The 20,117-nt window shown below is 30.5% G+C and overlaps 5 protein-coding genes across 5 annotated transcripts; 2 read left to right on the top strand and 3 right to left on the bottom strand.

Annotated features, from left to right (window-relative positions):
• Positions 1-7,111: 7,111 nt before the first annotated feature.
• On the bottom strand, positions 7,112-10,205 carry BX663DRAFT_563314 (uncharacterized protein; the record flags this gene model as incomplete). The annotated part of the gene is made up of 8 exons (XM_051532005.1): positions 7,112-8,390; positions 8,448-8,495; positions 8,551-8,634; positions 8,720-9,146; positions 9,226-9,288; positions 9,357-9,655; positions 9,882-9,989; positions 10,073-10,205. 8 exons carry the CDS (start codon positions 10,203-10,205, stop codon positions 7,129-7,131), a joined length of 2,424 nt encoding a protein of 807 aa, XP_051380099.1. The 3' UTR covers positions 7,112-7,128.
• A 336-nt stretch (positions 10,206-10,541) lies between these two features.
• BX663DRAFT_518624 (Svf1-like-domain-containing protein) lies at positions 10,542-12,109 on the bottom strand (the record flags this gene model as incomplete). Its single annotated transcript, XM_051528889.1, has 8 exons — positions 10,542-10,768; positions 10,850-10,950; positions 10,985-11,099; positions 11,187-11,485; positions 11,612-11,669; positions 11,803-11,846; positions 11,867-12,030; positions 12,097-12,109. 7 exons carry the CDS (start codon positions 12,107-12,109, stop codon positions 10,927-10,929), a joined length of 717 nt encoding a protein of 238 aa, XP_051380098.1. The 3' UTR covers positions 10,542-10,768; positions 10,850-10,926.
• Positions 12,110-12,294: 185 nt separating this feature from the next.
• On the top strand, positions 12,295-14,882 carry BX663DRAFT_518614 (WD40-repeat-containing domain protein; the record flags this gene model as incomplete). Its single annotated transcript, XM_051528888.1, has 8 exons — positions 12,295-12,297; positions 13,322-13,449; positions 13,597-13,679; positions 13,735-13,846; positions 13,907-13,982; positions 14,048-14,131; positions 14,194-14,319; positions 14,489-14,882. The coding sequence occupies 8 exons, from the start codon at positions 12,295-12,297 to the stop codon at positions 14,780-14,782; spliced, it is 906 nt and encodes a 301-aa protein (XP_051380097.1). The 3' UTR covers positions 14,783-14,882.
• Positions 14,883-15,187: 305 nt separating this feature from the next.
• BX663DRAFT_554292 (uncharacterized protein) lies at positions 15,188-16,058 on the top strand (the record flags this gene model as incomplete). Its single annotated transcript, XM_051531510.1, has 4 exons — positions 15,188-15,386; positions 15,582-15,722; positions 15,792-15,862; positions 15,927-16,058. 4 exons carry the CDS (start codon positions 15,188-15,190, stop codon positions 16,056-16,058), a joined length of 543 nt encoding a protein of 180 aa, XP_051380096.1.
• Positions 16,059-16,167: 109 nt separating this feature from the next.
• BX663DRAFT_518609 (HAD-like domain-containing protein) lies at positions 16,168-18,515 on the bottom strand. Its single transcript, XM_051528887.1, has 7 exons — positions 17,984-18,515; positions 17,537-17,945; positions 17,347-17,507; positions 17,077-17,308; positions 16,773-16,962; positions 16,641-16,708; positions 16,168-16,538 (listed from the first exon to the last, which is right to left on the bottom strand). Exons 1-7 carry the CDS (start codon positions 18,400-18,402, stop codon positions 16,236-16,238), a joined length of 1,782 nt encoding a protein of 593 aa, XP_051380095.1. The 5' UTR covers positions 18,403-18,515; the 3' UTR covers positions 16,168-16,235.
• Between the last annotated feature and the right edge of the window lie 1,602 nt (positions 18,516-20,117).

Here is a 20,117-nt window from a genome sequence, read left to right as displayed (position 1 = left end):
AGTGATAGTTACGACCGAATAAGGTATTTTGTTGACAATGAAGTGTTAGTGATTTTAATATTATTAGATGGAGCGGATCAAGAGAGATTCAGGATAGAATTTCTTAAATAAATTTATGATCCGCATGTTTAATCATGAAACATGATATTATAAGTCAGCTCATGACACCTCCCTTATATTTATATATATTTACCGTAGATATGTATATTATGTATCTTGGTATCATTATGGCCCTTAAGCTATATGAAGAAAAATAGGGTGTCTAAAAAGCCTTATTTTATGCCTATACAGATACAAATCTATAGTTGTTATGTTTGATAATACAAGTAACGTAATATACAGACTCTTTTAATTGATTAGCAGCTTCTCTAGCTAATACTATACATTATTATGGCTTACTTAGGAACAAAGACTATAAAAAAAAGCTCTACCAAGAATATTGTAATAACAATCAATATCTCTATAAACTAGTGTAAAGAAGAATGTTCTCGATTACTTCAAAAAAGAAGATATTGACAAATATAACAATTCTATCACTGTAACAGTAATAAATGCAAGGATATTTCTTTTCTGACAATATTCAACTTTTTTTTTCTCCTTTATTTTACTGAAACTTTATCTGGATATTGTATAAACAAAATGAATAATCTTAACTTTTCCTTTATCCAATTTTATATTTAAAGTTCATATTTTGCCTCATCAAAAAAAAAAAGTTGAAATGAATTACCTAATAAATCCCTTGTTCTATGTAGTATATTGTCATATATTTGTCAATGCCTACAAACTTGAAGGCTAAAAGAGGTTAAGAATTATATTTCAAAAGCCGTAAATTATACAGAAAAGATAGCTCTAATAAAAAGACAGTAGTAATACGAACATTATTGCTATAGAGTATATATACATGTATATATATTTTTAGGGAAAATAGGTATCATCAGAACTAATTATTCTCATTATTATCTTCATTACAAAAGGAGATATTCCAGAGCTAAAATGTAGCAACAGTAGAGATTTGAAAAAAGGAATACATTTCCTCCTTTATATTTGGTATATAGTAACATGTTGTCTATCATTCTTCTTGTCTCCCTTTTAGTCTTTATAAGAGTTCTTTACAGTCATTGTAATCATTGGAATAGAGCCGATTCATTTTAATGTACGTTAAAAATTTATTATGTGCTGACTTATAATGTCATGTTTCTTGATTAAACATATGGATAAGGAATATATTATCTATAACATGTCTTAGTATTTAAAAGGGATGTAGGAAAGATTACTGTGAATGCAAATCAAAGATACTTAAACTGGTTTTCATAGCATACGTCAAAGAAGCTAAAATCGTTAATCTTTACAATCTCATTTTGGCAAACAATGTATGTGGTAAAAAATGATTTTAAGCACAACATAAGGGAGACTAAATGAGATGCATATTAGTTGCCTAATTAGGAAAAAGAAAGTTTATGAGAATATAAACAAAAAAGTGAAAAAAAAAGACATTTATTTATTTCTTTTTCTTTTCTTTAACTAAACACATTTATATAGTCATAAAGAAGATATAAAATTGACAACATTTTACTATTCTACACATTGTTACTTTTTATAAGAAAGAAGAAAATTAAATAATGTAACTGTGTGTGTGTGTATTAAATGTGGGGTAACACATATTCTTATCGATTTCATATGATTGTGACTGTAATTTACAACAACGACCTCCTTATTCTTATAAAAAAGTAGATATTCAAAGTTATTTTTTCTTCTTTTTCTTCTTTATTATTACTATTTCTTCTATAGGTAAGTCATTAAATAATACTATTTTATTCTTCTTCCCTGCCCTAGGAGGAAATTCTTTTTCTCATGGTTACCACTTATGTACCGGGCTCTTGATGAGGAAGACACCCTATCTTGCCCTCCTTGAATTAGGAGGACATTGTAGGGTATCTTGTTGATTCAGAGGGCGTTACATATTGTGATCGCTATGGTTTTTCTAACCTCCTAGTAAAAATAAAAAATACAAGAACAAAGAAGGTGCAAAGAATCCTAGCCTCCACGCGGCCACCTTTGGACTGCAGTAATTATTACTGTTGACGAATTGGGGATTCACTTTTTTATATGAAATAAAAATGAAAATAAAAATAAAATAAATATTTCTTTTCTTACGCGTCTTTTAATAATCTTGTGCCTTCTTTAACTATTGTTTGTATAATAAAATATCTTTTTGCTCCAAATTGACTTTAAGAAGTATAAAAACAAGTAATGACTTAAAAAATACAGAAATATAGGATATGGTGTAGTGGTGATTATGTAACTATTGACTAATATCTTATCAGAGAAACTATCATGATTACTATTCCTCCTTTACAATCAGATTATTTTTCTTTAAAAATTAACTAAGATAAGTACAATATTTTAAAGATATTGTGTACTTATTCATCGCTTTTCTTGATTTTTATATTTTTTTTATGTATGCATATTTCCTTTTTTTTTCCGTTTAATGTATAAAAAAAATTGAACTTGTCACTAAGAGTACGTTTTGTTCCATTTTCTTTATATTTAGAAACGAAATAGCTGGAATATTCACTGTGAATTAATATTAACATAAGCAGGATTATTCGGAAACAATATTGATGTATAATGTTTTATTATACCAGTATTTATTTATTCATACCACTTACCTTGCGAAAATATATAAACAGCCCTTGTCGTTTTTCCATATTATTTTTTTTTTCTTAATAAACTATACAGAGTTTTCACATACTTGTCTTTTCTATTTTCTCTTTCTTATCTTTTGCATTTAAAACACTGTCTTTATTTGTGAAATGGTAGCCATAACAGTTAAGCTGTCATAGATCAACTTTGCCAAAAAAAAAAAAAAGAAAAAAGATGTCATATCACTTGTAAAACGTATTATCCCGCGATATTTTGCACGAGATAGTGAGGAAAATATCAATCAGCCTTACTTGTTTAATACTTTTATATCTGTCAGCTACAATGACTCGACTACCATTTACTGTTCTTACAGGCGTGATCATAACTTTTACAATGGATCAATTTTAATAATTCATTATCAATTCAATTTCCAAGTGATTTACGTACACCTTATGTAATTTCTATTATATTCGACCCTTTTTTCGAGCAACCATCTATCAATGTCATCATATGATAGCAAGAAATATGAGCCGGTTTAATATCTGAAGTCTCTTACTCGTAATCCTCTTTATTGATTCACTAATTGACTTGTAGTAGTCTTACATTTCAAAATTGACACTATTTGGACGGTTTCTTTATTATTATCAGTATTAGTATTAGCAAGGTAAGGTAAGGATAAGGTTACAAATGAAATTAACATTTTTATTTGGGGGCTACTAAACTTGAATTGTATTTCTTTCGGTTTATCAACCGTTATACTTTAAGATTCATTGTCCCAAAAGAGTGAGGGAAAAAAAGGCGTTATTACCGATTCATTATCAAGTTGTATAGAGTCTCCTGGATCTTCAGCAGATAAGCCATTATTAAGTATGTCATGTACTATTCGATAGTAACACTGGATTATAAGCACCTTCTTATTAGAGGTCGTGGATTGTACTCTTTGGCTTTTTACTCTACTAAAAAAAAAGGATATAAATTCCTAAAAAGAGTAATGTTATAATAGTAATTAACTATACTTTCTATAGTCAACGACGACACAATCTGCCAGGGAAATAGTTTAATTGCTGAATAAAACTTGGCGATCTGCCTTTTTTTTTTTTCTTTTTTATGAAATTTTTAGAAGAAGTCTATTTTAGTGTAATTTAAGGTGAATAAGATAATAATAAGAAAATCTACTCTATATTATAAGTAAAAAAAAGAAAAAAACAGTCGAGTATTGTAGAAGGGTTCAAGTTAGCGATAAATAGTGAGTGCATCAACATATGAATTATGAAAAGAAGTCATCTAATAGCAAGATGCATCGTACATAATAAAAGATAGCAGTAGTTTCTTATTAAATGTATGTTCACATCATGTGCATTAACTTTAGTTAATTTATAGATTTTCCTTTAATTAATCCATATAAGGAGACAAATTTACTGAAGGAGCAATTACCCTTTATATTCTTTATGAAGTCAATGCTCATCCAAGAGCAATATGTAACTGGCAAAAACCTCAAAACAATGATGACCTTCATTAATACCTCAATAAAAGACTTTATCTAACAGTATCGTTTCCAAAAACGTGTTATTACATTTTACAGGTGATGTCAAATGGAAATCTTTTTTTGTTTTCATGATAGACTTCAATAATACGTTTCTTGTATTAAGTGACATTATAACATCCGTAGATACGTTACTGAGGAGTAAAGGGATTGTCTTTGTAGAAAATTTTGTAATAAAAAAAATCCTTTGCAAAGGCTGAGATATTTCAACAACTTCTTTTCGATGAATCGGTCAAGCCTCCCTTCAGTCTTTATATATATAACTACTCAATAATCAATACCCAAAGAAAATTTTTCTTGGAGAAAATTGTGTTGAAAAAAAAATCACTAGTTGGAAAACCAAAGTTAGTTTATTTCCAGTTTAAATAATGGATATTTATGATGGCAAGGCTTGAAACAACTTCAAGTTATACCCTAAAGATGAACAGTCTTTTGTACAGCAATCAGATTATGAATGCTCATTATGAATGTTGGCTAGTTTTAGTCTTATTCTGACAATGTACATTCTAGTGATGCTGAATTTATTTAACCATACATAACTTACCTTGAGAGGAAAGAAATCTTAGGGAAAATATACAATAATCTTTTTAATATTTATACACTGTGCTGTTATAGTCTTTCACCACTTTTGTTATAATAAAATACTTATTAGAGAAGCAACTTTATTGTAGAACACGATTTTATTAAATTATTTTTTTTTTCATTTTTATTAATATTATAAAAAAAGATGCTTTTCTTAGTTCTCAAATCTCTTTAAAAGAGACTTGATACTAACAGGATTAACCACGAGAAGGTGAAAGCATATCTAATCCCAAAAATAATATTACAACCCATACAATTACAAATTGATACGGGCTGTAATTTTTTCTTCTCCCTCTAAATTTCTACTTGAAAGATAAACGTCCAATTTCAACTAGTAGACACTTGGCAAAGTCCAACCTGGCCCAAGCCTTGCAGAAGAAAAAGATAGGATTCCTCACTTCCTACCCAATAAAAAATACAGTTGGATGTAAGTTTCATTGGAAGCCGGGCTAAACATTCTGACCTGTAGCGTGGCGAAGTGGAAGGAATCCAGATACATGAAGTGCACGACCTGACTATTGTTTACCTGAGAATGTCCCTTCTTTGACCCCTAGCATCTACTTTTGACTTAACAGTAAATACAAGTTGGGATTCTTCAACTAAATAAATAGATGAAAAAACCACGGTCAGAAACGTAAGCTGTGCATCCTTATCTATTTTTATTTTATAAACAGCAACTAGATAAAAATAAAAAGAAGGAAAAACCTCCAAAAAGAAAAACAGAAAAACTAAACCTTGAGATAAGCCCTTTCAATGGTGCAGACAAAGAGTACGCTAATCTCCCTAAAAAAGGAACAGGTTTACAATTTCCAACCCCAAGTATCCTTTTTATTTCCCTCCTCCTTTGGAAATAAATCAAACTTGAGCAGTCAAAATTCGATAAGGTCCCATCAATTATCTAAGGTTGCAATAACCCAAGGTGAAGGCGGATATGCATGTAGTAACCAAAAGAGAGTCTAGGCCCTCTCCTTTAGCCATGTTATAAACGGACAGTTCTACAAACTCAAGTAAGCCAAGCTATGTGACTTGAGCACACTTCATAACCCTGACAATGTCTACCCATAGTTTCAAGTAAAAATAAAGAAGAATAGGAAAAATAAAAAAAAGCTAAAGAAAAGAAGAAGAAAAAAAAGGAAAAAAACGAAAAAATGTACTTTTTTTTATAGTAAAATTCAGGAGAAAAAAAATAAACGAAAAGAAGGAGAAGTTATTAAAGTTTAATCTTAGCGTATTTTTTTTTGTTTTTAATTTACTTTGCGTTAAATCTTCTCTCCTGCCTTTCTCCTTTTCTTTTTTTTTCTCTTTTCTTTTTAATACTTTAGAGATAAGTTTTGCCTTTTATTTGAATGTAGTAAAGCATTACTGTCTTCTTTGAAAGTAAGCAAGAAAGTAAGAAAGTAAGAAAAAGAAAACAAGTTTGTTATATGTATTCATGTGAATATGTTGAGCATTCTTGTAAAATAATTAAGCTAAAACTAGTTAAATTGCAGTTACACGACAGAGCATGATATTCATACATTCTCCAAAAAGAATAAGAGTAAATAAATAAGCTATCAATAATATAAAAAATGTCATTTTATACAGCAGTTTTATTTTCAATTGTACAAGATATTCTTGGCAGTTTATGCATTTTAAATAGTTAGGCTGTAAGCTTTCTTATTACTGTATTATGGTAATTGAGCTCTTTTTTATGATGATCATGATAACAAGGCTCTTTAGTTTGATCAGTTTGAAAGGAATAATGGCTTTAAAGAGAAGAAAGAGATAGAGTTTCAAAGAGTGTACAAAAAATATGTTATCTTTTATTATTATATGTTCAGGTTTATAGTTTGTCCTGTATTATGTAATCCATCTTTTATAATATTATTTGTGCTTATATCCAGAGCTTGTTCTATAACAAAATTATCAAATGTATATATAAAGAACCCCTCTAAAAGAAATTTTAATACAATTACGATAATACGCTTTTCCTAAAACGAAATTTCTTTTGCGACAATTATTTGTTAATTGGCGACAATGTCCATCGTATTGACTGTATATATGTATACATTAAATTTTATAGGTCTATGCATACAAAGTGTCTTTCTTTTTTTGTTTCAAGTCCCTAAGCCATGTATGCCTATCTAATGTGATAATTTATATTACCTAATAGATTTATACAGTTTATATGTACAATAAAGATCATGCATCAATATCGTCTCAGTTATCGAGATATTTCAATCTATAAAAAAAAGGCTATTTTTCTTTTCTTTTTTGGATACTTTACAAATATTACTACCACTTCTATCCATATTATATATAACATCAAAATTATTATTTTATATTTATTAAATTAATATTTACTTCTTTTTTAATTTTTCTCAAAAATGCCCGGAGATCAAATCATTCAAACTCATTGTGATCTCCTTTGGTGCTTCACGATCTAAAGAGGGTCCAGTATATACAAAATTAAATTTCTTTTCATTCTTATTGGCCTTCATGAAATCACTAAGATGAAGAGTAATCTCTTGTTGTGAATTATCAGCTAAACTCAAAATAAGGCTACGGTCTTCCTTAGAAAGATCAGCTAGGCTAAGTTTAATTTCAGCGGTAGGGGGAAGTTTAGTATTTGTAAAGTCGCTTAAGCGAATGGTTGGCATATCAACTGTGTTATTTGGAGTAGAAATAATATCCTCCAAGCGAACAGCTGGCATATCAATGGTTATTGGAGCAGCAGTAGCAGCAGCAGTAGTAGTAGTAGTAGTAGGCTCTTTAGTAGTCAAAAAGTCACTTAATCGAATAGTTGGCATTTCAATCGCCGCAGATGGATGTTCATTATTAGTAGATCCAGGAACATTAGCATTTGATTGCTTCCAGAGTGGCTCCACTTGTCGTGATTGTGATTCTTGTTGCTGAATCATAGACTCTTTTGGTTTATCATTCTTCTTGAATGATTGCACTGCCTCATCATTATGCTTGGCAAATGAATTCCATCCAGCAATGTTATCGTTCTCCGTAACAGATAATATATCCTTCCAACTACTACTACCTTTAGTATTAGGTTTATGCGTAGCAATAGTATTGTCTCTACTTAGTATATCATTCAAACTTGTGCTCTCACTTGTAGTTGGAAAGTCCTGTTGTTGTGCGCCCCATTGAGTTTCTTGTTTGTCATTTCCCCAAGAAAATTGTTGATTATCCCATGTAGGCTGCTCACTATTCCAAGAGGTGGTGTTTGTATTCCAAGTAGTCTGTTCATTATTCCAAGAAGTAGTGTTTGTATCCCAAGTAGACTGATTTTGTGAAACTTCGTTTTTTCCCATTTGATCTTCTACAACATTTGACTGTTTGTTCTTAGTAGTATCCATCACCTCCCACTGATCAGCCAGGGACTGAGGTGATGGCCAAGCATTTGGGTCCCAACTTTCATCATGTTCCTTCTTAGGCTCTTCTACAGTAGATGAAGTTGCTGAAGAATTCCATGCATCGATGGCGGTAGCTTGTTGCTCGACAGTCACTAAAGGAATGTTATTTTCTTTCATCATAGAAATCTTCTTTTCGAGCTCTGAAGCTTCTTTATCAAATTGTTCTGCTGCAGTGCTCCATGCGTTCATTGTTGCAGTATTGTTTTCTTTCGTAATAGCTATATACAATAAATAATCATCATACTTAAATAACATATTATTATTATTATTATTACCTTCTACTGTAAAAACATAATTATCATTAGAAGTCCATGAATTTTCATCTAAAATTACTATATCAATACACATGCTGCTCATAGGTATACTAATTTATACTACCATTCTTATTATTAGCATTCGAATCACTACTTTCATTTGTGTTTAATTTAGTATTATTGTTCTTAATGTCCCAACCATTATCACCTATAAAGACTATTTAGAAAGGAAAGTAAAAAAAAAAAAAAAAAAAAAAAAAAAAAAATACTTAGGTAATTAAGAAGATACTTACTATCTTTTTTAGTATTTTGTAAAGTGTGGACATGCGAATCCCTGTCTTTATCTTTATCATTGTTAGGAATCGTTGGGCTCTTGTGTGGACTATTAGAGTATCTACGGGTTTGATAAGACGGTGTAGCCCAAATGCTTTTAGCAGTATCACTAAAGTCAACTGTATTAAGCTGATTTTCAACAGATTTTGGCTTATTGGATACCTTCTTTTCCCAACTCTTTGTTGTAGTTGTAGTCATATTTTTGAGTCGTTGCAAGACTTCTTTAGCAATTATGGGTCGAGCACGAACACGAGTGTGAGTTGTTTCATGAGTATCCCAAGTATATTTATCATCCTCTTGTTGACCGAAATGACTCCAGCTAGTGGAGGCGTCATTAGGTATTGTTTGAATTGTTTTCAATTGTCTTAGTATCCGACAGTGAACTTCCTATAGCCCATCCTTCAGTGTCCTTACTAGTGCTAATAAAGTCACCCCAGCCACTTGACGCATATTTAGATATACCAACCTCCTCCTCCTTAACAGGCTTACAAACTCCCTCTTCATCTTTGATGACTAAATTTTCAGTCTGCTTGTTTATATAAGCAAATTCTGACAACCATCGATTGCTTTATTATTCTGATCAGCCTCTTTATCAACAAATTCAACATTTTCTTTTTCAACAAGTGAATTATCTTCAATAAATGAATTTTCAGAATCATCACTGGCGTCCATAAGATCAGCCCAACTGATATTACCGGTGTTTTTAGATTGAGGTTCTGACTGAGTTACTTCTTTAATAGGTGCTTTTGATACAGAACTTTCGGGCTGTATTACATTTTGTTCTTCAATAGGCTCCTTTTGCACAAATGATTCGTTTTTGTTTTCTCCAACAGATTGATGAACTTCTTTTTCCAATACTTGATCAACAGGCTGTACTTTTTCATTGTCTTTGACCTCTATAGAATCATTAGTTGAAATTGGAATCAATTTTTTTAATAAGCTCATCTTGATTCTCTATTACTGTATTTTTTATTTTATTTTATTTTTTATTTTTATTTTTTCAGGTTTGTGCATTTTTTGTGTTACCTTTTTGTTAATATCATCGCTATAGTTTCCTTCCCGGTCTCATCAGCAGGCTTTCCTTCTCCCTCAACAATCTGTTTTTATAGTCTCCTTCATTACCTTGTTGAGTAAAAATTTTAGTTTCATCAGCAAGTTGTTCATCATTAGACATGCCATTAACTTGTTCATCATCAACACTATTTTCGGTGACTGATATTTTTTCTTTATCTGAAATAATAGTAGTAGTATCACTAACTTCTACTACTACCTGTTGTTGTTTATATATCCTCTTCAATGGAAATCGTTTTGACCTAATGGCGAACTAATTAAATCCAGCTCCTCTTCTTTTTGTGCTGATTTAGTGTCGCTCATCGAAAACAAGTTGTTATTCAAGAGTTCATTGCTAGGTGAAGGAAGGTCGTCAGGATCATCGTCATCTAACATGTCAGCCCACGATTTACCATTAAAATAGTTGTTGCCATTATAACAAACTATGCAATTTATGATTAAAAAACGGAGAGGAGGAAAAAAAATGTATTGAAAAATCGTCGGGCAAATATAATGAAAATTATTTATTTATTTACAGCCTTCGCTATAAATCTGATTCAATCCACATTCTTTCGACCTTTAAAAGTTTGCAGTTACGGGAAAAAAAAAAAAAAAAAAAAAAAAAAAAAAAAAACTGATGTGTTTTTTTTTTCTTCTCCTTCAAGCCAACCATTTTCCTTTATCAAACAGTGTCTCGAAGACTCATTTTCAACCTCTTTTTTTTTTAACTACTCTTTCCTTTATGCTCAGTTATTATTATTATTATATAATATTTTTTTGTTTCAATTAACAGAAATTCCAGCTTTTTCCTATCGTTTTGGTATTGCAATAAATAACGGCTTACGCTTGGCATTTACCATAAAGTATTTGTCAATGACTTTAATTTTTGAGGTTTAAAAATAAAAAGGGACGGCAAATTTAATTTAAAGGATACAAATTAGATGGCAAATACGATAAAGCTAAATACATTAAATGAATATTATTACATAATATATGTATGTGTGTGTGTGTGTGTGTTTTCTGTTCTTTCTTTTTTTTACTCTAAAAATTAGAAACAAAGACTAGTTCTTGGAAGCAATATCCTTCTGTATTAATTACTTTATCACCAATCTTGATATTAAGCTGTTGCCTTATCAAGCCACTGATAAATATATGGCACTAAAAAACGTTTGTACTAGCTTGCGAATGACATATGGAATTTCAGCCAAGATATCAATTTTATCGATCAAATTCTTGACCTCCACGACCATCTCTATTGACCACATCTTCTTTACTTTTCGATCGTTTTTCCTTTCCAAGACAGTTTCACCCTTTGAGGAATATCATATTGAGTATCTTCATCCTTTTTCATTTCTAATAAGTCGACGTATTTTCAACAGAGACCATGATGAGCTTGTTATCCAATACCAACGAGCCTGGTTGACATGAACGGATCCATATTGCTTTGTAGTCTGAAATTGCATCATACCTAGAGATGCCTGATCAGAATGAAAGTTGGCAAAGTTCCAGGTGGAAGCAATCAATTGGGGTTGCATACCCTGGATTGCATGAACGAACATACCATCACCTTCCAATTCATAAATGGTTTGGTTAATGATGAAGGTCCCCTGTGCATGCGCACGAGGCCAAAATTTGTGTGAGACAAAGCCTGCATCCTTGCCCAAGTAAGTCTTACCCTCACTACTTTAAACCCTTTATCGATACGTTTAAAGTCGAATGAGACAACTAATTCAGGGGAGTAATGTTGATTTTGAAACACTCTTGTTTCTCATCAAGCGTGATAGAAAAGAAGTCGGTTTTACAGAGCGTTTGTTGGATGAAAGTTCAAATTTGCTGCTCATATTAATATTTTTAAAAATACTGGTATTCGTGGGTGGATCATAAAAGCGGCAAGTAAAGAAATAGTAGGATTCCATAAACTATAGAAAGAAAGAAGAAAAAAAACCAAAAAATAAATAAATATGTATATAAAGATGATGATGATGATGATTACCCAATATTAGAATGAATCAGTTGAACAAAAGCAAATCCACCTGTCTTGTAGTTATATAAAAAACTTGATTTTCAGTAGATGAACCTGACGCTAAAGTCCATTCAAGATCATGTTCATTAAGAGGAGTAAAAGCTTCACCATCTTTAATTGTATCTGCTACGGTTCGTAGACCATCCACTGCCGAACCAAAGCCAGTTACATTTGAAACAGTACTTGAAAGTTGCGAAACTAACGTTTAAAGAAATATTAAATTTATAAAAATTGAAATTATAACCGTAAATTAAAATACTTTACACCAGGAAGACATTATTTATTAAGTTAAAAAAAAAGGGGGAGGGGTAGAGAAGATGAGTAAAAAAAAAAAAAGGCTTTATAAATATTATTATATTATTCTTGTGACGTGAAGAATAATATAGTTGTCGTTACACTTAAATTATACTTGTTGTAACCATAATGTAATTAACCTTAGAATGTATTAAACGCAGCAATAAAATGGTTTATGCAAAATTTATTTATTTTTATTTCATTTTTTTTTTTTTTTTATTATATTTATTATTTTTTCTTTTTTTCTAAATAGTCACAGAAAATAAAGAATAATAATAATTTTTTTTTTCTTTTCCTTCTCTTCTCTTCTTTTTTGTAAATGTATAGTCTTCCTTTTAAGCAAGCCTATATTTAGTTATAGATATTCCTCTTTAGAATATAATTCAAACAATTTTATGCATGTACTATAATCCACCTCTGTCATCGAGTCGACGTCACAGTACGTTTGACAAACCTAGTTACTTAAGCCTTGTCCACCTACGAATGAGAATTGTCATTGTAAACAAATTAATACGCCAGAGGGTGCTTATAGACTCGTCTGCGATATTTTCTTCGATACACCGCCCCAGTTTATGACAGGTACACATATTTCCCTACTAAGCAATCTTTATCTGTCACCTAACAAGGAACATTCATCATCATTATCAAATGAAAGCGACGACCCAGAATCATCTGCTATCCTATTATCCTCTTTCTTTAACCGATACCATCATCACACTACTAATAAACGACCTAAAAATAACTTGTTAAAATTAAAATCGTCATTTTTGATTCCTATAATATAAACGTAGCAAACACGACAAAGACTCTATATAACAACAAGCAATTATTTTTTAATTTGGGATTAAACTTTTACTGTATAGATATGAATGAGCCAATGAAGGTAATCATAATAAGCAAGCAAGCAAGCCTTGATTATCATAGAACCTTAAATGTATGTATGTATGTATGTATATATTAGGATCCGTTATGTAGTTAAGTTTTGGTAAAGCCTATCCAACTTGTCATGACGTCAATTCTTTTGATGTGTTGATTGGATTTCTTCTGGTGATATTATATGGTATGATACGGACTGTAATAGATATACACGTCTAAACAAGAATGTAAAGATTAAGAGAAGAGAAGGAAAGAAAGAAAAAAAAAATACAAGTTGAATAACCATCTTATTACATCCTCTTTTTTTTGGGGGGATTAGGGTATCATGAATGCCTCGAGTGTGACGATGATTAAATGGATTCCAGGCTTTGAAGACACCTTTATGGCTTCCTTTGAAGACGGATCTATTTTGATATTAGAAAAGGACCGAGATGATCAAAGTTTTCAGTTAAATGAACCTAGTTCCTGGGCAGATGAATTGAAAAAAAAAAAAAAAAAAAAAAAAAAAAAAAAAAAAAAAAAAAAAAAAAAAAATGAATTGTATCTAATAGGAAAAAAATAAAAATAACTAAAAGATTGTCGCTCTTTTTATAGTTTTCAGATCACGAAGCCAAATAAATTTAATAACAAATATAATCCAATAGCCCATTGGCGTGTAAGCAGGAAAGGGATTGTAGGTAAATTATATATATAAAAAATAAAATAAAATAAATAGTCGAATTACTAAATGAGCACTTGCGTGTTTTTTTTTTCTTAATAGCTTTTTCATTTTCACCAGAAATCAGCATTTAGCTATAGTTGGGAAAGATGGATTATTAAGAGTTATTGACTATATAAATGAATGGTATTTAACATATTCAATTGCATTTTGCATTATCATTTAACTCATATTATGCTTTTAAAGGCTATGTGATGTGTTTGTAGGGTATTTTGGTGGATTGTTATGTGTAACTTGGAGCCCCGATGGACATTATATCTTGGTAAATTAAAGCTTATAAAATAGAATATGTATACATGTATAATTTATTTATTTTTTAATTATTAGACAGGTGGTCAAGATGATTTAGTGACAATTTGGTCATTTAAAGAGAAAAGAATTGTAGCTAGATGCCAAGGTCATAAATCATGGGTAAGTTTAAAATAATAAAGCTTATTTTACTTTAGATTAATTTTTTTTTTGATTTAATATAGGTGACAGATGTAGCATTTGACCCTTTATATTGTGATGATACTGAGTATAGGTTTGCAAGTGTAGGTGAAGATTGTAAACTTTTATTATGGAACTTTTCAGTCAATGCTCTTCATAAACCCAAACAGGTAAATAAATCACTGTGATACATATAAAATGAAATTAATCTATTGAAAAAAAAAATCTAGATAATAAGAAAAGATTCTAAAACTACGCCTGTAATGACTGCATCACTTTTATTACATATCCCTAGAAAGAAGAAAATATAGTTGAAAGACCTCAAAAAAAGTTTTCTAGGAAAAGGCCATCTCTTTTGGAAGTAGTAGTAGTAGTATTAGTAGTAATAGTAATAATAATGGAAGCAGTAATAATACTAGTAATGAAGTTATTGCTCCATTTACACCCTTAACGACACAACATACTAGATTGCCTACTATTCATCCGCTATTGTTTAAAACGCAGGTACCGTCTTTACAGCCAATAGTGAAGCAAACTATTCATCCTGATCCATGTGTTGATGTTATATTTACTGAGGATGAAATTTTAACTACGGATCGACGAGGAAGGATTCGTTCATGGAGTCGACCTTGAAAAAAAAATGTCTTTGTAAACTACTGTAAATATATTTCAGGAACAAATTAACATGTTCCTTTTTTTCAAAAAAAAAAAAAAAAAAAAAAAAAAAAAAAAAAAGAAAAGAGTTTTCTATCCTTTTGTTTTGTTTGTTTATTTATTTAAATAAGCTTGTTTATTGACTGTTACGTTATTGTTATTTTCTATGGTCAATGACAATATAAGGTCACAAACTCATTGATCATTTTCTTTTCTATTCTTCCCCACTCCCCTTTACTTCTTTTAAATAAAATAAAAATGCCTTCATCATAGCATTCCTTAAGATCTTCTATTAAAGCACAAAATGATACATTTCCTCCTTCTGCAATTTATCATGTTCTTCGTTGTTACAAAAGAAAAGAATATATCAAGGTCTATTGTCGCATGGCTCCTTATTTAAGAAATGAAAAGTCACGTCGTGGTGAGCGATCATTTGAATTAAATGTATATGATGCTTTCTTAAAGGAGACAGCAGTCATTCAGACAAAAGGGGAGAATCATGGAAAACTTTCTTCTTCAGCTGAAAGCCATGCTATGAATCATCAAGAAAAGAAATTTTTTTGTTATACTACTATGAGTAATGGTAATAAGAAAGTATCATTATCAAAAGAAAAGAAGAAAAACAACAACAGGCTATTACTATGAACAAAAAAAAGAAAGCAACGTGATAAAGTAGCAATGCCAAATCCTAAGAAAAGATGTATAATAAAGCAAGAAAAGACAATAGTAAACCTTAAAAAAAAAAAGAGAGAGAGAGAGAGATGTATATTAAAGCAAGACGCGATTTCTTCTATTATACCAAGGGATGCATTTTATCAAATTGATATTGATAGTTCTGATTCTTGCTTTTATCCCAAAGATTGGATACCTTCCATTGCCTCCCTTAATAAAACACATCTTGGCAAAATAACCTGGAAAGGTATAAATGTATAAATATATAACTTTAATATTTATATACATATTCATATACAAATATATGATAATAAAGCATCTCCTTTGAAGATTGATTGCCAATCATACTTTAATGTCTTACACTCTATTGAAGCAGGTATAGCCTCTGTATTGCGTTTAAACTCCTATTCAATATATAAGATGCAAACGCACATTGGTTATGGCTGCAAAGACATTAAAAGAACATCATGTGCCATTTACTAAATCAGTTGCACAAAAGTTATGCCGTGTAGATGTCAATAAAACAAGTGCATTATCGACTGTGTTTCATCAATTAGGCTGGTTCCATGATGAAACACTTTAACTTATCAATCAATCGCACACACACACACACACACACACCTTTTTTTTTTTTTTTTTAATTAATTAATTAAAAAATTAGGGTTAGTGGTTCTTCTTGTTTATATGTAATTTTATTATTATTATTATTATTATTATTATTATTATTATTATTATTATTATTATTATTATTTAGAAACTTCTATAATTCCCTCATCTCCTGTTCTGTATATCCTAGTAACATCAACACGTATTTAAGACTTTGTTGATTAATACGTGCACCCGCTTGTTCTTGAACACGAGGCTTAGCATTAAAGGCAATACCTAAACTGGCTTTATTAAGCATCCAAAGATCATTGGCACCGTCACCCACGGCAATGACTTGTTTTAATGAAAGTCCCTCTGCTTGTGCAATCACTTCTAAAAGCTCTGCTTTACGAATACCATCCACAATAGGTCCTACCGTTTTACCTGTTAATGTTAATCCATCAGATGATACTTCCAACTTGCCAAAGAAAAAAAATGGATTAACAAATAATTTTTTTTTTAAATTTTATAAAAAAAAAAAAATTGTATAAATTATCATTGGAGTTGTTTGTTATTTTACCTGATTAGCAAAAGCATAATCTAACCCAAGCTCTGATTTTACGTAAAGCGCTAAAGGCATAAACCCACCTATTCAAAAAAAGAAAAAAAATTACTTTTTACATTATTTCGCAGCATAAATTAAGCTATTTACCACTAATGACAGCTAATTTGAATCCTAATTTTTTAAGTGCACGACACAAGAATTTGGCCCCTTCTGTAAATGTCAAACTTTGTCTAACATTTTCTAATACGCTTACACTAACACCCTTTAATAGTGCAACACGACGACGTAATGATTCTTTAAAATCAATTTCACCATTCATAGCCAATTCTGTGATACTCTATTTATATGTATTAAATAAATATCCCTTTTTTTTTTTTTTTATATATATTTTTTTTTCATTATATACATGTAAATACTATTATTATATACATATATATATTTATATTCTTACCGATACTTGATCTACTACACCAGCATATCTTGCAATTTCATCAATCACTTCTTGATAAATTAATGTAGAGTCCATATCAAAGACAACTAATCTTTTGTTTTTCCTATAGATGTCATCCTTTTGGAACGCAATATCCGTACCACATTTCGTGGATAAATCAAATAATTCACGACGAAGTTCAATCATATTTAAACCACGAGGGACACTTAATTTAAAATCTGCACATGATAAACTAGCACCAGGTTCATTCAGACGCATGAGCTTTTCGACGAGATACGATGTTTAAGCAACAGACGAGTCCATTGACTCAAGAATTCTGGAACAAGACCATTTTGATTCAAAAGAGTAGCTGTATATTTATCACGCTCTGAATAAGGAGCTTCTTCAAGTGATGCAGGCTTTGTATAGTTGACTACAGGTGAATCCTGCTGCTGTTGTGTTGTTGTTGTTGGCGAGGTACGGGCTCTCTCGTTTGAGAATCAGGTACGTCATAAGTCAAGATAGCATCCCATTTTTGTGCTGCCTCTGCTAAATCTCTAAAGATAGAGATAGAATCGGATTGAAGGGTGATAAGGACACCAAAGGTCACATTATGATAGAGACGTGAAATCATGACATCTTCGATACGACAGGGGTGACGTGCAAGACAATCAAGGACGGCACCTACAATATCCGTACCATGTGGGCCAGAGAGAGAGACAAGGACTTGTTGATTAGGACCTGCAATAACAGGTGGTAGAGCAGTTGCAGCTGTATTGTTAGATCGACTACGAACCATAAGTGGTGGATAAGCTGGAACATCCACAGTTGTGAAGCGATTCATGACACTGCGTTTAAGTTTTGTTAACTGATCGGCTCTCACAAACGATCTCTCAGAGAGCGACGTAGGTAAGGTTCTGATAATGACAGTCCAGAGTGTCGATCGTTCTTTTTAAGAATTTTAATAATGCCCGTATAGTTTAAAAAGACAAATCGTTCAAGTGTGATGATCGACTTGAGTAATTGAGCTTCGTCCGATTGACTATCATTGGATTGAGAGAGAGCAACCAAACGTTGCGATTCAACATCAAAGAAAGTGGTAATTTTATCAACTTCGGCATCTAACTTTTGAATAAAGACATATTGACATTTCTGAAGCTCGCAAAGACGGTCTGAAACGAGTTGAGCAAAGGAGCATGCGTCAGAAGAAACGTTATTAAGTCTGATAGAATGGGCATACACTTCTGTTTTAAGGAATTGTTTAAGTGCTCTATAATCGATACAATGTGAAACGTACTTGGCTGGTAGATTAGCCTTTCTTTCTTCCAAATAATTGCCAAATTTCATAATGACTACAGCAAAAGAATAAATAAAAAGAACAAAAAAAAAGGAAATAAAAAAAATGATTAAGATTTTTTTTTTTTTTTAATTATTATTATTAAATCTAGAAGTCTTTAAATTTATTTCTTTTTTAAGGAGAAAAAAAAAGTAGAAGAAGAAGAATAGTCTAAATTTTTTTAGAAAAAGATGTAACCAATGAATAATATTTAAACAACGTTATACTAAAGATATTTTGTATTTAAATAAGATAAGATTAGATGTTATAAATATAATAGACTTGTAGTCTAAACAATAAGACAAAAGGAACTAATTTCCTTAAGGACAAAATGGTATCTTGAGGAGTAGCGTACTAAAAAAAAAGAAAAAAGGTGAATGAGGCAGGTAGGTAGATAAACTATGGCTGATCAAATAAAGGTCTTCATATTACAAACGATATGATCAGGAAGATTATTATCATTATTTTTTTTTTTTTTTTTTTTTTTTTTTTTTTTTGTGAGTCAAAAAGATGTAGATCACTGAAACAGGAAAGTGACAGCTAACGGATCTGGATAAATTTAATAATAGAAATAAGCTATAAATAAATATAATAAATAGGCATATTAAATTTGTTGTTGAAATGATGAGAGCATATTAATGTTGTATAAGAGTGATGATTAGGTGACTGTGAGCATCTAATTAATGATGACAATCAGATTAGCAAAGTTTTATTTTTTGAAGAAAAAAATAAACGAAATTCCCTATTCAACATTCATATTATTCAAAAAGAATATTTTGTTTTGTGTTCCCTTCCCCCCTTAAATAAGCTCTAGAAAAACAAAACAAAGAAAAAAAAACCCTCTATTTTGTTGTTTGATCTAACAAAAAGGGTTCATTGTTACTACTTCAAGTTCTGACAGTTTTTTTTTTTATTTTCTTTTCTTTCTCTTCCTTTCTATATGATAATTAAGTATTACTTTCCATGTTATATTAAATCATTTGTTGCGTCAATAATAATTCATTACAGTATTAGTAAGCAGTAGCAGCCGTTGCTGTTATTATCATTACAACAGCAACAAGCACTATTATATAAATAAAATTTTGTATTTTACAATGATTATCAAAAGAAGAAGAAAAAAAATAATACATCATGAAATAAATATATTTGTATATATCAGATAATAACCCGTTTATGGCATTTGTACACTTTCACATGTACTGCGCCAATGTCCCTATCTATCTACTATTGTTATGGTTTTCTATCATCATTTTAAATGAAAGTATTTTTTTTTTCTAAATACAAAGATCTCTTTTGAATGCCGCGTTTCATGTTTCGATTACACGACCTCATGGCAGGTTAATATACTGCCAATATCAATCTCTGTCTCTAAAAAAACTTTTTTAATAAATTTTCTGATAGATATTTGTACTTGAAAATTATTTAATTTTAATGACGTCATCATTATCAACGAATGATAGTAGTTGTCGTTATGAGTAGTGCGGATAGCAAATTAACATTTTTTTTTTATTTATTTTATTTATTTATTTTTTCCTTTTATTACCACTGATAACTTGAGTGATAGGCAACTATTAATGGTTGTTAGAACTAGATTCAGCATTCCTTTTTCATTTACAGAAATAAATGTTAATATTCTTATTTGAATAAGTAAATTTCATTAACAATGATCCGCACGGGCCAACTACTTGTAAATTTTAATATGTATACCATATATATATACATGTAT

Source organism: Cokeromyces recurvatus (assembly GCF_025118155.1).
Source record: "Cokeromyces recurvatus strain NRRL 2243 chromosome Unknown BX663scaffold_25, whole genome shotgun sequence".
Lineage (NCBI taxonomy): Eukaryota > Fungi > Mucoromycota > Mucoromycetes > Mucorales > Mucoraceae > Cokeromyces > Cokeromyces recurvatus.
This window is presented reverse-complemented; position numbering and strand designations above follow the sequence as displayed.

Bases quoted from the DNA above. Each gene is read 5' to 3' on its own strand.
- BX663DRAFT_518609 (XM_051528887.1), bottom strand. From the start codon at position 18,402: ATGAAATTTGGCAATTATTTGGAAGAAAGAAAGGCTAATCTACCAGCC. The intron at 16,709-16,772 runs GTAAATAGCTTA...TTTTTTGAATAG, and splicing joins CAAATTAGCTGTCATTAGTG to GTGGGTTTATGCCTTTAGCG. The intron at 16,539-16,640 runs GTAAAATAACAA...TTCTTTGGCAAG, and splicing joins ATTATGCTTTTGCTAATCAG to TTGGAAGTATCATCTGATGG.